The sequence below is a fragment of the Harpegnathos saltator genome, unplaced genomic scaffold (genome assembly GCF_003227715.2).
Source record: "Harpegnathos saltator strain DR-91 unplaced genomic scaffold, Hsal_v8.6 scaffold138, whole genome shotgun sequence".
In the NCBI taxonomy this organism is placed as follows: Eukaryota; Metazoa; Arthropoda; class Insecta; order Hymenoptera; family Formicidae; genus Harpegnathos; species Harpegnathos saltator.
Window position 1 is genome coordinate 410,457 of NW_020229915.1, and position 15,255 is coordinate 425,711.

Here is a 15,255-nt window from a genome sequence, read left to right on the forward strand (position 1 = left end):
TTGAATAATACTTTTCCAAATCGATGGATAGGAAGACATGGTCAAATAGAGTGGCCTGCTAGATCACCAGATCTTTCTCCTGTCGATTATATTTTTTGGGGATATTTTAAAAAAAATATATATGAAACAAAACCTGCCAACCTTGCGGATCTTAGGGAACGTATAATACACCAAGTCGATCTTATCTCGGCAGAGATAAGACGAAATGTTTTAAATATAAATAAGTTTTATCTACGGCTAGGTCATTGTCAAGTAGCAGACGGAGATCAATTTGAACATTTACTCAATTAAACCACACACCCTTACACACACACATACACGCACGCACTCACGCGCACACACACATACGCACACATAGCACAGAGGATTTGAAGTTATTAAATACTACGGGAGTGACGAACTGTGGGGTCTTTATCTCTGCTATGACATACACACACACACACACACACACATACACAAGAGGTGTAAATCCGATCGTGCAATCTCCATGCGGTATACCTTAGCTAATGCCGGCGGTATTGTAACTTTCAAGCACCATAACTCGGAAAATACTCAATGAAACATAACTTATTTATAGTATTTTGGAAAGCTCTCAAGATGAGCTACAAGAATATGCAATGAAAAATAGGGAGTTCTATTTAAAAAAACAAAGTTAAACTCCGTATGGCTTTGGAACGTTCACTCAAGGTCAATCCAATGACGCCATCTTATGTCCCCCCTCGAATCAAATAACTTTTGTCTGAAACATTTTTTTCTAAAATGTATAGTTTATGAAATATTCGACCGTTTCTAGACTTTTGGTATACCCTATATATATTAATATCCCTCTCTGCGCGCGTTTCGTTTCTTTTTCACCCAAGTCGAATATCGAAATGAAACATGTTGTCGTTATACTAATATAATAATTCTATCAGTGTAGAAAATTTCTGCTCTCGTTTAGAAGATTAGTCAAATTAGTTAAAAACTTAAAATAAAATTATAACGAGATAGTAAATTGCAGAAAAATAAAACAGAAATAAAATAAAATGATGACGAATAAGATCGCAATAGTGAAAGGCCAAATTAAATTTTCATTGTTTTTAACTAAATTGTCATTTAGTCATTTAAAAGAAAATATCACAATCCAATTATTTAGTTTACAGACTTCAGTTATTTAATTTATAAATGGAGTTTGATAATAAATAATAAATCGCAACGCTGAGTCAAATTAAAGTGCGATTTCGCAGGAATATCGCTGGCATTCTTGTAAATCTAAATTCCATATCAGAATTTTTTACCGCGACTGCGCGCCGCGGGAGAGCGTTAAAGAACTAATCGACGATCGTCGGCTCAAATCTCCAGCTGATCCTGACACTCGGATAACACGCGTGATTTCAATAATCCCACGTTTATCTAATTTAAGATTTACGTTTAACGTAAATCTTAAATTAGATAAAACAAGAGGGATTATATGACGGATTTTGTATTTTGTGATATTTTTCGCAGGGCGATTTCTAAAGAGCGCCCCGTCGTTCGTCCGGTATCGATCTAAATGAAATCTATGGATTGCTTATAAGCACAATACGGCGCGGTCGCAGATTTTCTTGGAGATTGTACGCACGCGATTACGCAATGCAAACAGGAGACGGCAATCAGCAATACTGCGCAAGAGCCATGTGGGACAAAAGTTGCCCAGAGAGAAAAAGAGAGGTGATAATTTGCTGTTTAAAAAGAAAATCCGGATGAGAAAAAGAAAATCATAACTGAAGCAATAATTTTTGCAATACCACTAGTAGACGTCAAATAAGTTTTAAGAGCAGCAGAAGGAGAAATTAATATCACTCAAACAAATCAATTTAATTCTCTCGCAACAGTTAGTTAGTTGTTTATAATTTATTCGCAAATCAACTTCGCGATGGGGCTTTGGATTAATTATTGGAAGAATAAAGAACCGTACTCTTGAACAGCTATTTTTTCTCAGCTAGAAATCGCGATTTTTGATCGTTTTCACTGGAAGTAGAGAAATTTCCTAAAATAGCACAAAAATGCACTCATTTTGCTCATAAATTTAACAAAATTGCACTCATTGTGCTCATAAATTTTCCGAAAAAGAAAGAGAAAGAGAAAGAGGAGTACTCAGTAGATTTTATTGTGTAAATGCAAAAGTTTTAATGAATTTCTCGAATACGCAGCGCTTGCAAATATGTAGATATATAATATATCAAAAATAATAGAAAATAATGACGATTACTTGATAGTATGAATAAATCGTTTTTAATAAAATTATTTAGCCTGTTTACTTACTTAGTAAAATTACTTAGTCTATTTTTCAATCATGAAATCTAAAAAAAATTAAAATTTTTGCGCTCACCCAATATTTAATACAGCATTCTACGCGATCCGTATAAAACGCGATTTCTCATCTTAGTCATCAGTTTTTTAATCTCATTACAATGTCTTTATCAAACGAATTTAAATAATCGCGAAATAATTCCGTGATAAAGACTCGAAATTAGAATTATATCGTATTAAAAATTCTGGAAAGTTGGAAATCGCCTACGCCAAAGTCTTTGCGGGTAACATCGCGCTAACTGCTATGTATCAATTACATCGAATAAAAATAAGTCAATTCCAAATCAATGCGTTAGTCGTTTCTTTCGCGGACTGCAAATCGTTGTCATTGAGAATGTAAAACGCAAACTGCGTGGCGACGTTGACTTGACCCAGTATTCTGTCGCGGCACGTATTTAAACTAGTTTCATGCGTCCATTAAGAGCAAGAGAAGAAAGAAAAAACTTTCGACGCTAATCCGCGGTGCGAGATGGTAAGACGTGTTATCCGCGAGTGTATTTTCGCACTTATGTTTCGTCGAGACACGGAAGTGAAACTGTATCCTTCGTGAATTCGTTTCTTTCGCTATCAATCCGTGTCTTCATTTCAGCGTAATCTCAACAACGCGATTCAAACGAAGCAATCCTAATGAAATGATCCGGACAAGTCGCGATCTCTCATCCGTATCATCAGTTTCTTAATCGTATTACAACGTTTTCATCGAACGAATTTAAGTAATCGCGGAATAACACCGTGGTGAAGAGTCGAAATTAAAAGTTATATCGTAGTAAAAATTCTGGCGTACTCAAAAGTTGGAAATTGCTTACTTCAAAGTTTCTGTTCACTATTTAATACTTCGGAAAACTTTTTGGTTACTAAAGAGAAAGTCTCAGAAAATTCAGAAATCATCGAATTGTGCACCGCGAATAACGTAATTAGATTTCAGATTTTTCAAAAATACAAAGAAATAACTAAACCTTATTGTTCGTGTTATACTTAAGAAAAAATCAAGCTTGAATTATAATATAAAATAATTACATTAAATAATTAAAAATAATGAAATTGATAATTGAAAATAAAGACTCTTATACATACAAAGTAATAAAGGATACGTATATACAATACATAAATAAATTACAAATGTCTATAATAGGCGTAGAGAGTGAGACCAATGTGTTGTACAAATAAAAATATTAAAAAAAAATTTGTATTTGCACATCAAAGTATCTTTACTTTCAATTTTCTAATTATATTAAAAATATAATCAAGGATCTTATTAGAGCCAAGCGTTATTTAATATTTTGCTGAATTAATTAAAATTATTATAATTACAGCAAGAATAATATTATTACTAATATTAATATTATTGATGGTATTATTATTACTGTAATTATTATTGTACTTATATGGTAAAAATTGCACGATTCTCTAATATATAATTCTTATAAAGTAATTCAAAATTATAATTCTTACAAAGTACTTCAAAATTATGTAATTGCGCAAATATAATTGGTGTAGTATAATTTAGTGTAAATATAATTTAACATTTACCTCACAGACCATGATTGCATTTTAAGATTTTAAAACCATAATTTTAATTTAAAAGTATAAATAAATGCACACACACACACACTCTCTCTCTCTCTCTCTCTCTCTCTCTCTCTCCCTCTCTCTCTCTCTCTCTCTCTGTCTCTCTCTCTCTCTCTGTCTCTCTCTCTCTCTCTCTCTCTCTCTCTCTCTCTCTCTCTCTCTCTGTCTGTCTCTCTCTCTCTCTCTCTCTCTCTGCCTCTCTCTGAACGATGCAGTCAGAGCACACGCAACGACCGCATCAGTCGTGGCTCGGAAGTCAACAGGGAGAAATTGTGTCTCATTGAATACCGACCTAGTTTCTCGCCGGAGGCTGCGTCGGTGTCACCGATGATGCCGCTCGTCCGCTCGTCCTGCTGCTGATTCATCCTGCGCCTGGCCTTGTCCTCGGCACGGAGCTTGTCCCGAGTTGGTGGTGACGCGCTGCTAGCAGGTTGGTCCCGATAGCTTGATCTGCCGTCGTTGGGGATCATCGGCGGCTTCTCGTTCAATGACCCGACGCTGCTGAGGACGACGCCCGACGAAGTAGCGCTCGTCGCCGTCGAGACGGTCGTCGTGGTCGTCGAGTAAACCGTGCTGCAAACGCCGCCGTTCGACATCAAGGACGACGTCGTCGTCGTCGTTGTCGTCGCCGTTATCGTTGATGACTGGCTGGTCGTCAGGTAGCTTCCGCCCGAGCCGTTTTCAAGTAGCGCGTTGGTGCTCAATAAAGGCAGCAAGTTGTTCCTCACCTCGGTGGCGTTCTGCGCATTGCCGTTCGTCAGCACGCTATTGTTGGCGGCTGTAACCACGCTGGTTGTCACCAGAGACGGCGTCGACGAGAACACGGACGAACACAACTCTGATGGGCCACTGCCGTTCTCGGGGATCCACGCGCTGCCGCGCGGCTCTGAACGGCAGCTGTTGAAACGCGGTCGCGGCGGATTTGGCGTGTTACCTGGTGAGCGAAGTAAAATTTCGTATCTCTGCGAACTACCGAAATCGACGAGTATCGTTTTTGCATCGCGGAAGCGGATTGTGAAATCGCACGGCTCAATTTTTGCGAGTGAAGTAGAGGAAAGTTTAATTACTTTTACTTTTTACCTGTCGAAAGTTATGACACCAAAGTTTAAGGTCCGACTTTTCGATTAAATTTATTACATTACTTAACATTATTGTCATCTTCATTATTACTATAGTTATTACTGTTGTTGTTGTTATTTTTATTGTTATTTTCAGAGTTGGGAAGTAACGCGTTACTTGTAACGCCGTTACTGGTATCGTTACTTTTTTGAGTAACGATTAGGTAACGCCGTTACTTTTTGGTGTCAGTAACGAAAAAGTAACGGCGATACATTTTTTTTGTAACGAGTAACAAAACGTCCGTTACTTTAATCGTTACTTTTTAATTTTTATAAAATTATACTTAATTGTATTTAATTTCTATGCATTTTTTGTTTTATGCTGGATTTAATGAGAACCAATAAAGATGGACTCACATATTGTCATCCATTGGCCGTAGCTATACAGAAAGGTTTAAAAGAAAGGTAAGTTGGTGTAATTTGGTTAATACCAACATATGTTCATCAAACAACATTCATCTGATCAAAAAGAAAAATCCATATGTTCATATTTAATTTTATTGATTTAACTTTAGGTTTTGTACTACACTCGAAAAAGAAGAATTGATAATTGCCAGCTGTTTGTATCCCAAATTGAGTTGGTTAGCTGAAGATAAGTGAAAACTTGCACAAACGTATTTAGAAGATTTATAAGGAATTCCTTCAATTAAAAATTTTTTGATGTCTGATAAGCACAATAATAACGATGACTTCTTTAATTTTAAATAGCAAACATCAAATGAGAAATCCGCCTATGATGAATGGCAAAGATTTTTAAAGTCAACAAGCACTAATGTCCAAATATTAAATTCATATCCACTAATTAAGAAACTTTTCATTAAATACAATATTTAATAACATAAAATAATAAAAATATTTATATATATATATATATTTCTAATCGTCTTATGTCCGATTTATATCTTGTCTTAGCATCTTTCTTATAATCCTGGATTTACAACAAAAAAAAGTAACGGAAAGTAACGAAATAAAATATCGTTACTTTCAAGTAACGGTAACGCGTTATTTTTTAAGATCAGTAACGAGTAACGGTAACGAGTTACTTTTTACCGAAAGTAATGGTAACGGTAACGAGTTACTTTTAAAAAGTAACTTTCCCAACCCTGGTTATTTTGTAACTATTGCACTCAATGAAGGCAAAATAATCATATAAAATTATAATCATATAAAATTCTTTGTCATTAGAAAAGGCACTCATCGTCAAATGATAATGAATATATATAATGAAAAAATTATCGATGTAAAATATTTGTCATATAAAAATATATATCGACCAAGTAACTGTCGTTGTTGCCTTTGATTCTTCACCATGGTTCTGCGGCGACATTACATATCTCCGAAAGAGCGGTCGGTTGTGCCGTAATAGACAGAAAATCGAGTCGAGCTTTTTAATTGACCAAGTAACTTGAACGGGACCTAAGTGTCGTTATTTTAAATGACTCCACTTTTGACCGGCATGATTTCCGTCAAAAACTACTACGAATAATTCAAACGAAGCCCAATCAAGCAAGAACGTTGATTTCAAATTGCGAACGTAATATTGAGTTAGAAAGAAAGTAATGTCATATTTCTTCAATATACACTGCTGAAAAGAATTATGACATACATAATTTATTGCCGAAAATTGGCCAACTTTGACTGGCGATTACTTCGCGAAAAATTATTGTAGATTAATGATTTTTTTTTTCAAAATGAAGCTTGAAGTCTCTACTTTAAGAATATATCTCCATTTTCTGTATGCGATGCACCCCTACTCCTGTAACCCCTGACATCTGAGGGCATGTTTGGTAATTGGAAATTGCAAAATTTGACGGAATGTACGGACGTGGACAATTTCTTCTTGGGGGCGCCGTTTGCATCGTCGTAAAGTTCAAATCTTTCTCTTCAATTTGAAAAAAAAAGTGGAGTCGCTATAATTTTTTTTCGTAAAGTTACAGTCCTTCAAAAGTACCGTTGTTTTTGACCTTCGGGCCAAGTACCGGCCGGCGGATTAAATGACTGGAAATCATAGTGGAGCAACGGCAAAAGTGTTTGTTGACATACGCACGTAAGCACGCGCGAATTTTTCAGCTCCTGGCTCGTGTTTTGACCATAGCCAACATTCCTAGCATCGGCAAATAACTCTCAAAAAACTCTCAAAAAACTCTCTCTGTATTCTCCACGGCTCCGTACGATATTTTTGAAGGGCTGTAACTTTGCGAAAAAAAATTGTAGCGACTCCATTTCGTTTTTCAAATTGAAGGGAAAGATTTGAACTTTACGACGATGCAAACGGCGCCCCCAAGAAGAAATTGTCCACGTCCGTACGTTTCGTCAAATTTTGCAATTTCCAATTACCAAACATGCCCTCAGATGTCAGGGGTTACAGGAGTAGGGGTGCATCGCATACAGAAAATGAAGATATATTCTTAAAGTAGAGACTTCAAGCTTCATTTTGAAAAAAAAATCATTAATCTACAATAATTTTTCGCGAAGTAATCGCCAGTCAAAGTTGGCCAATTTTCGGCAATAAATTATCTATGCCATAATTCTTTTGAGCAGTGTATATACAAGACTCTGTGTGCGTGTGTTGCTTTAATATTTCATTATACATAGAAAAAAATCCCAATCTATATGATATAAATGCATGTTAACGTTACAGTCGACATCTCATTTAGTATGTAGAAATCGTGTGTGCGTGTAGAAGTGTTTATGTTCACCTTAAATCGAAAGCAGTGGAGCAAGAGATAAGCTGTATTTTCTGTTTTACTTCCGAAAGAAAGAAAACCACGGTATAGGCGAAAAAGAAAATATATGTCATACGGAGAAGATATCGTAAACGAATGTATGTGTCAGAAATGGTTTGCAAAGTTTTATACCGATGATGCAACACTCGAAGATGAGGGACACTCTAATTGACTGGTTGTCGTTAATGCCGACAAAATCAAGACTTTAATCGAAAATAATTCGTAGTATATGACGCAAGAGAAATTATAGAAATGCTCCATTTATCACATCGTTATCGAGCAGTTACATAAGTTGGAATACGTGAATTGTTTGGACGTCTAGAGATGCTGCATGATTTGTCTGAAAAAATTTAATCGATTGCATTTTTACTTGCAACTTGTTAGTTGAACATAACGAAAGCGATCTATTTTTTAAACGGATTGTAACGGACGGAAAGAATGGGTAATCTACAATAACGAGATGCGCAAACGGTCCTGGAGAAAGTATCCAGGAAAACTGTTGACCACTCTAAAACCTGAGCTTCATCCAGAGAAAGTCATACTGTATATTTGGTGAGACTGGAAGGGTGTTGCGTATTATGAGTTCCTACTAAAGAACATACGATTTAATTCGGACAAGTACCGTGCCCAATTGGACAGACTGAAGGAAGTAATACTTAAAAATCACCTAGAACTGGCGAATTTGAACGATTGTTTTATCGCATCAGACGCCAGGCCTTATATTTCTTTGATAATTTAAAAGAAAATATTGCAACTCGGCTAGGATGTTCTACAACAAAATATTCACCAAACATTGCTTTGGATTATTATTTGTTTCGATTCTTGCAAAATTTCTTTAATAGTAAGGCATTCACTTCTCTGAAGGATTGCAGAAACCACCTTCAATAATTCTTCGCGGAGACAATGCCTAAGTTTCACGTGCAAGGAATTATGCAGCTACCGGAAAGATGACAAAAAGCTAGAGAAAACAACGGCCATTATTTTACCGATCGAAGCTGTTTTCATATATAAATAAACTTGCTCCAATATTTTGAACTAAAAATATTACATTACTTTCCTTCCAGCCCAATAATCGCGCACCCACGAGGAAGATGTGTTTGTCCCGCCTGATTATCCGTACTTATCTTCTTATTATAGCGTTGAACGAAAAGTAATGTCGGAATAAGTAATTGTGCAGAATCCAAACGTCATATCTGGAAATCGTACCAAGAAACTGATGCAACTAGTTTTCAACGCTGAATTTCGATACTCCTAATATTTCAACAATTTCTCATATACAGAGTGTCACAGACCACTTGTACTACCTGATGTTTTTGTAAACGCGACATTTTGGGGAAAAATATTTCAGACAAAAGTTGTATAGTTTCAAAGAAGACATAACAATTATATCATTTTGTTTACAGATAGCGCCACTTTCGAGATATTCACTAATCATTACTTTTTTTAAACAGAAATCCTAATTTTTTATTATATCATCTTTTTCTACGAATTAATTTTAATAATTTTTGTCTGAAACATTTTCTTATTTGCCTAATATTTTTTCAAATATTTAAGGAAAACTAATTTTTTCAATATTTAACTTACGATATCTCGCTAACTGTTTGTCGAGAAAATAGTGGTACTAGACTTTTTTACTCTACTTGGTCTCAAGAATATATTGTTACAATAAACGCCTTGACTTTTGTTAATTTGATGATTTTGAAATTTCCAAAGTCGATAAATTAATTATTAAAAGTTAGGGCACAATTGTAACAATATATTCTTGAGACCAAATAGAGTAAAAAAGTCTAGTACTATTTTTTCTTCCAACAAATAGTTAGCGAGATATCGTAAGTTAAATGTTAAAAAAGTTACCAAGTTTTCCTTAAATATCTCAAAAACTATTAGGCAAATAAAAAAATTGTTTCAGATAAAAGTTGTTAAAATTAATTAGTGGAAAAAGATGATATAATAAAAAACTGGAGTTTCCATTTAAAAAAAGTAATGATCAATGAGTATGTCGAAAGTGGCGCCATCTGCGAACAAACTGATATAGTTATTTTATGTCCCCTATGAATCCATACAACTTTTGTCTGAAGCATTTTTCCATACTTTTCGAGATATTTGCCCGGGGCATTAAAAAGTGGGACACCCTGTATAACATGGATTTCAACGAAACTGAAGATTTAATTGTTATCAATCTCGATAGGCTTGCCAGAACGTTTATCATCGGTAAACTATTAAAATCTTCATCATGAGACTTTTTGAATCATCTTTGAATCATTTTCTCATTCACAAAACCATCACCATGCACATCAGAAATCTATTTTGCTGTTTCTATCGCATTTTTATTTTTGCGAAAATAAGAGCATCGAATTGCACGAAAATATATTTTCTAATTGTTCATCTTCAAATATATCTTCGAGATAAGCATTAAAAGGATTTAATGAAATATAACGAACTACTTTTTTTTTAAATGACACGTTAAAATCTCAACTTTTAGACTATACATGCGTTTTTTACGCAGGTTACGAGTAATCTTTTGTTTTAAAAATCATTGCAAAAGCTATCTCTGTTACGGAAAAATCTGACATTACTTATTGACCAATCCAATGTTTATGTTTGTATTTTTGTCACGCTTGTATTCCATGCGATATTTCACGTGTACACTAGAGCTAAATTGTTGTACTGTTATATACGCACAACATACGTACACGCGCATCCGCATGTACCATTTTTCTCCTTGCTCTTCTCCCCTTTCTCTATCTTTCTCATTCTCGTTACTTTATTAAATTACTCGCGCTAATAAAAGAGCCCGTCCGTCTCTCGCTCGGAAAACCACGTTTTTCCAGAACTGTGAGAACTGTGAGAAACAGCCACGAATGAGGCACGGCAATTACGTTGTCATTAACTACTGACTGTGCCGCGCACGCGTGCAGTACAAGCGGTGTGTAATGCGTACCGCGAAATTTGCATAACACGCCAACGACACGGCACTTACTTCGAATCGTCGGTGTAACCTGCAGAATCGTCGTCTGTCCGCCGGGAAAGGTTGCGTTTCGCTTGTGCCGACCCTGAAAAATACCACCAGAGCACAGCGTGAAGAAGAGATCATTGAAGAAAAGGGTAGAACGACAAATGAAGGGTACATGGGAAGAGGGAAGGAGGGAAGGGATTGTGGAGAAGAATTTTCACGGATACTGTTAACGCGAAGTTAACGCGATCGATCGAACGGCCGCGCAACTGGCTAATCGATCGTGACATGCTACATGCGATCTGTGGAGCGATTTCGCGGATAATCGGTCGTTGCTTATTACCTATCCGCAGCCCCAGTCGTGAGAACAACGCGATTCGCGATCCAAGAACGCGAACGTGCGAACAACGTGGGGATACGAATGTACAAGTATCCCCGACGAGCTTAGGAATTTCAACATAGAATAGAACAGACAGCTGTAATTTACGTCTCGTCTTCTCGATTATGACTGTTTCAACAGCTTACGTGCTAAAAAGAATATGACTGCTTTTACTAAAATTATAGTCATTTTCTTCGGTGCATGTCATATTTTCTTATTGTTTTAACTTGTTTTTACGAGAAAATATCAGTAGCTCTCGCAGCAGTACTTACTGCAAAAATGATTGTCCTAACCATGTTAATAATTCACCATTGTGAAATTGTAACACACAAATATTTCTTTTCAATGTATGTTATTAGGAGGTGGAATTAGTTGTAGTTCCTAGCAATAGATGACTTTTGTAACAAGTTAATAGTTAGTACGAATGTTAAACTCTGGCAACACTGAAAGATTTGACATTTCTCTATGACATATGATACTTGTTATTGTTACCGATTGTTTCATTGTTTAAACGCGTCTAAAATGGATCGTACAAAATTGCATTTTCGGCATTCGTTACTTTCTTTGTTTGATTTGATTTCAAATCAAAAAAACATCAGCAACTGAAACTCATGAAATGCTTGTTACAACTTAAAGTGATCAAGCTCCATTGTAAATTCCAACTGTAAATTCAACGATTCAAAAGTGGTGATTTCAATTTGTACGAGCGACAAAAACGTACTGGTCAACCAAAAAGATTCGAAGATTCTGAATTGCGAACATTATTGAATGAAAACACCACTCAAACGGAAAAACAATCGGCTGAACAACTCAACGTCGATAGATCAATAATTTCTGAACGCCTACATGCCATAGGAAAAATTAAAATTAAAGACAAATGGGTTCCATATAAATTAAATGAAAATGCCATTGCAAATCACTTGAATCCAGGATAACCATCAACATCGACACCAAAACAAAACGAAATATTCACGGTCGCAAAGCAATGTTCTGTATTTTGATAAGATATGGAAGGTGTGGTGTACTACGAGCTTCTAAAACCGAATGAAACATGGGGAAGCAATGTCAGCAACAATTGAACAAACCGAATGATGAACTGATGCAAAAAAGGCCAGCGATAGCCAGCAATAGACGTAAAGTGATCTTTTTGCACGATAATGCTTGTCCACATATTGCTTCAATCGTTAAACAAACATTGTTAGAGCTCGAATGGGAAACTCTTCCGCACCCAGCGTACTCTCCAGACCTAACACCATCTGATTACCATCTATTCCGATCGATGCAACACGCTTTGACAGATAGTGCAAAAGTGGGTGTCTGATTGGATCGCTTCGAAAGACAGATCGTTCTACCGTCGTGGAATCGCTATGTTGCCAGAAAGATGAGAAAAGATCAGAACAGCTAAGAACGGAAAATATTTTGATTGGTGTAAATTTAACCATTTTAAAAAGATAAAGATAAAAAAATTGACAAAATAAGACCAGAATTAATACAGCCTCGTAATACATATGTTGTCCTAACTATTATTATTTAATTGTGAAATCAGCGTGCCAAATATCAAATACTTTCTTTCAATATATGTTGCATCTCTTGTAACGTTTACAAGCCATCTCGCGGTCTGACATGAACAAGCATTGCCTGACGTAGAAATGCGGGATCCAACTGTCAAATTCGAAATACAATAAGAAGATACAAACACGAGATGCCGAGGCGATTGAAATGACATTATCGAGACGTGCGCGAAGCGCGGCGTTCCTCAAGCAACGTTCGTTAATGCACACGCGTGATCTCGCCCTCGCATCTTTCGATTGAAAGCGCCCGCGAAGCGGGTTCGACCGCCGCCAATAGATTTCGTGTGGGACGTCGAGGTGTGTGCAGCCGATCCGAGTTCCCTCGCGCAGACAGCGTGGCGATTCGAAGGACGACGTCGTCGACGGAGGAGGCAAGGCGCGCTGCGCGGCGTGGCGCGGTCGGGAGGGAAGGGGGATAATTGCGGAAAAATGTGGAAAATAACACGAGAGCAGCGTTTCCTCCACGTTCACCGGGCTCTAAATGTCGCGGCACGTATGCTATCGCCTTGGCCCCGTAACGTAACGTAATCGTACGTTTACACCAGCAACAGCAGCAGCAGGTCCGCGACAACCGAGCCGGCCATTTGCCGATCGATCACTGGCTTGCGTAACGGAATCGACATGCACGTCTCGAATGCCGCGGTGCGAGGGCTGCTTCGCGTTTATCTGCGAACAATACTCCGTCCCGGGCCGGGCTATCCCGGACGATTCGCGTGGACGATCGATCGATCGACCGACCGATGAGCCGTGAGCGCGCGACGCGCAAACACTCTCCTCCATTCTGTGTTCTGAGGAGATAATTATCGAGGCGTTGCGAGATGCCTCGGATGCGCGAACGCGGCTGTATACATTATTGTATATGTGACCCGCGAAGAATGCTTTTTGTTTGAGGATTATACTTGTACAGTTGCAGGTTCTCAATGCCGCGCGAGGAACACAACAGTGACGCGTCGAATAATTTACGACGCGTTGTCTTCCTCCAAGCGATATGGGATTTATATATTTCGCAATTCCCGTCGCTGTTTCGCGACGACTTCCTCGACGGGACGGAGGATATCTCTCTTTCGTGGTTGTGATTTTGTCGATTAATTGGCTTGGACAAATGCACGTGTGTGTAATATCAATATATAGATTAGTATAACGGGTTGCCTGTCCCTGTCGGATAATAATGTACAGGTTGTCGAAAAAGTCACTCGTTGACTTTGTTGATAATGATGTTTGCATTGCTTCCAGTTATGACGAGTGTTAAGGAGATAAATAATGCAACATATTTTCTTGCTCCACATAATTTCTTAATTTGTTTTTTGCGTTGAAAAGTTCGATAGGAATTGGAGATTAGAAAGAACGGTATAGAAATATTTAGAAGTTTTATATACTATATTTATTTTACTTTATATATACTATATATACTATATTTATTATATTTTATTTATTATATTGTATACTATATTTTATTATATACTATAATCCATCCATGTTTCTACAAAAGATCGCTTTTGATCGATGACAAATCAAACCTTATTTTCGATAAAAGAGACGTCGAGATACAGGACTATGATGTACTGAAAATATGTCGTTTGAAAATTATCGTCGATTAAGTCGCAATCAATATTTATACTGCATTTCTGGTTGATTCATACTTTTGCAGAAACGATCTTGCGGCTCGACTTCTGTCATAAATGGTCTATAAACTGTCGTAACGATCACGGTGCAAAGTTAGTTGTACTAGTCCTAACTGGAAGCACTGCAAATATCATTATCAACAAAATCAACGAGTGACTTTTTCGTCAACTTCTGCATTATCATCCGAATAATGGACAGGCAACCCGTCATACTGACTTATATTATATGTTGATATTACACCCAGTACGACCCAGTGCCACGATGTAAACAAAGTGTCCGTAAAATATATACCAGACCAGGTGTTATAAATAAAAAATTGCGGATTAAAGACTGGAATTCGACGAAGCAGTTGTTTCTGAACTTGGCTCGCTTTGTCCTGAATGAATTAACTCGCAAATCTTCGATCCGAAATCTCCCAATTAAAGCAATTATTCGGATGTTCGAATGTCCGAGATCGGCTTCGGCAGGAAAGCTCAAAATTGCACTTTGGGTAATCCGGATTATTCGAACACAACTTCAGACTAGAATAAGAGATCCGGATTTTTCGTACTCACGTTTAATGACGTCGTTACGCAGCCGGAATATTTCATAGTTTTTAATGAGCTTTGTCTAACAACGACGAAATCATCTCAGAGAACGATACGGGCTTCAGAGATACGCGAGAGCTACTTTTGAGAAATGGAGTCTTCGAATTCCTCGTACGATTCCGACGCCGCAATGATCGTAGAAAAGACGTGATAGCTCGTGTTTTACGCCGTCGGGAGTATGAAATGAAGCGGTATTTCCGTTTGCCGATCGATCATTTCTTACGTAAGTCGCGCGGTCGGGCGCGCAACATGCCGTTATTGCAAAGTTACGAGCAATATAGCGAATGACAGCTCGATTGCGGCTCGATTCACGGCGGCTTGATTGATTGAAAGGCTCGCGAGACGGACACCTTCGTTCGCCTTCGATATGGTAGACAATCGAGAGAGACTAGACGCAA

General features: G+C 37.3%; 1 protein-coding gene across 3 annotated transcripts in view; it reads right to left on the minus strand.

Moving 5' to 3' along the window:
* Positions 1–15,255, minus strand: part of osp (myosin phosphatase Rho interacting protein outspread) — a 495,008-nt gene that overhangs the window by 17,757 nt on the left and 461,996 nt on the right. For 2 of the 3 annotated variants that reach the window (XM_025308055.1, XM_025308056.1), the window contains exons 5-6: positions 10,725–10,797; positions 4,193–4,834 (exon numbers count right to left, since the gene is read on the minus strand). In XM_025308055.1, coding sequence (XP_025163840.1) covers positions 4,193–4,834; positions 10,725–10,797 — 715 coding nt within the window. The remainder of the gene's footprint in view (positions 1–4,192; positions 4,835–10,724; positions 10,798–15,255) is intronic. The other variant, XM_025308057.1, reaches the window with a different exon arrangement.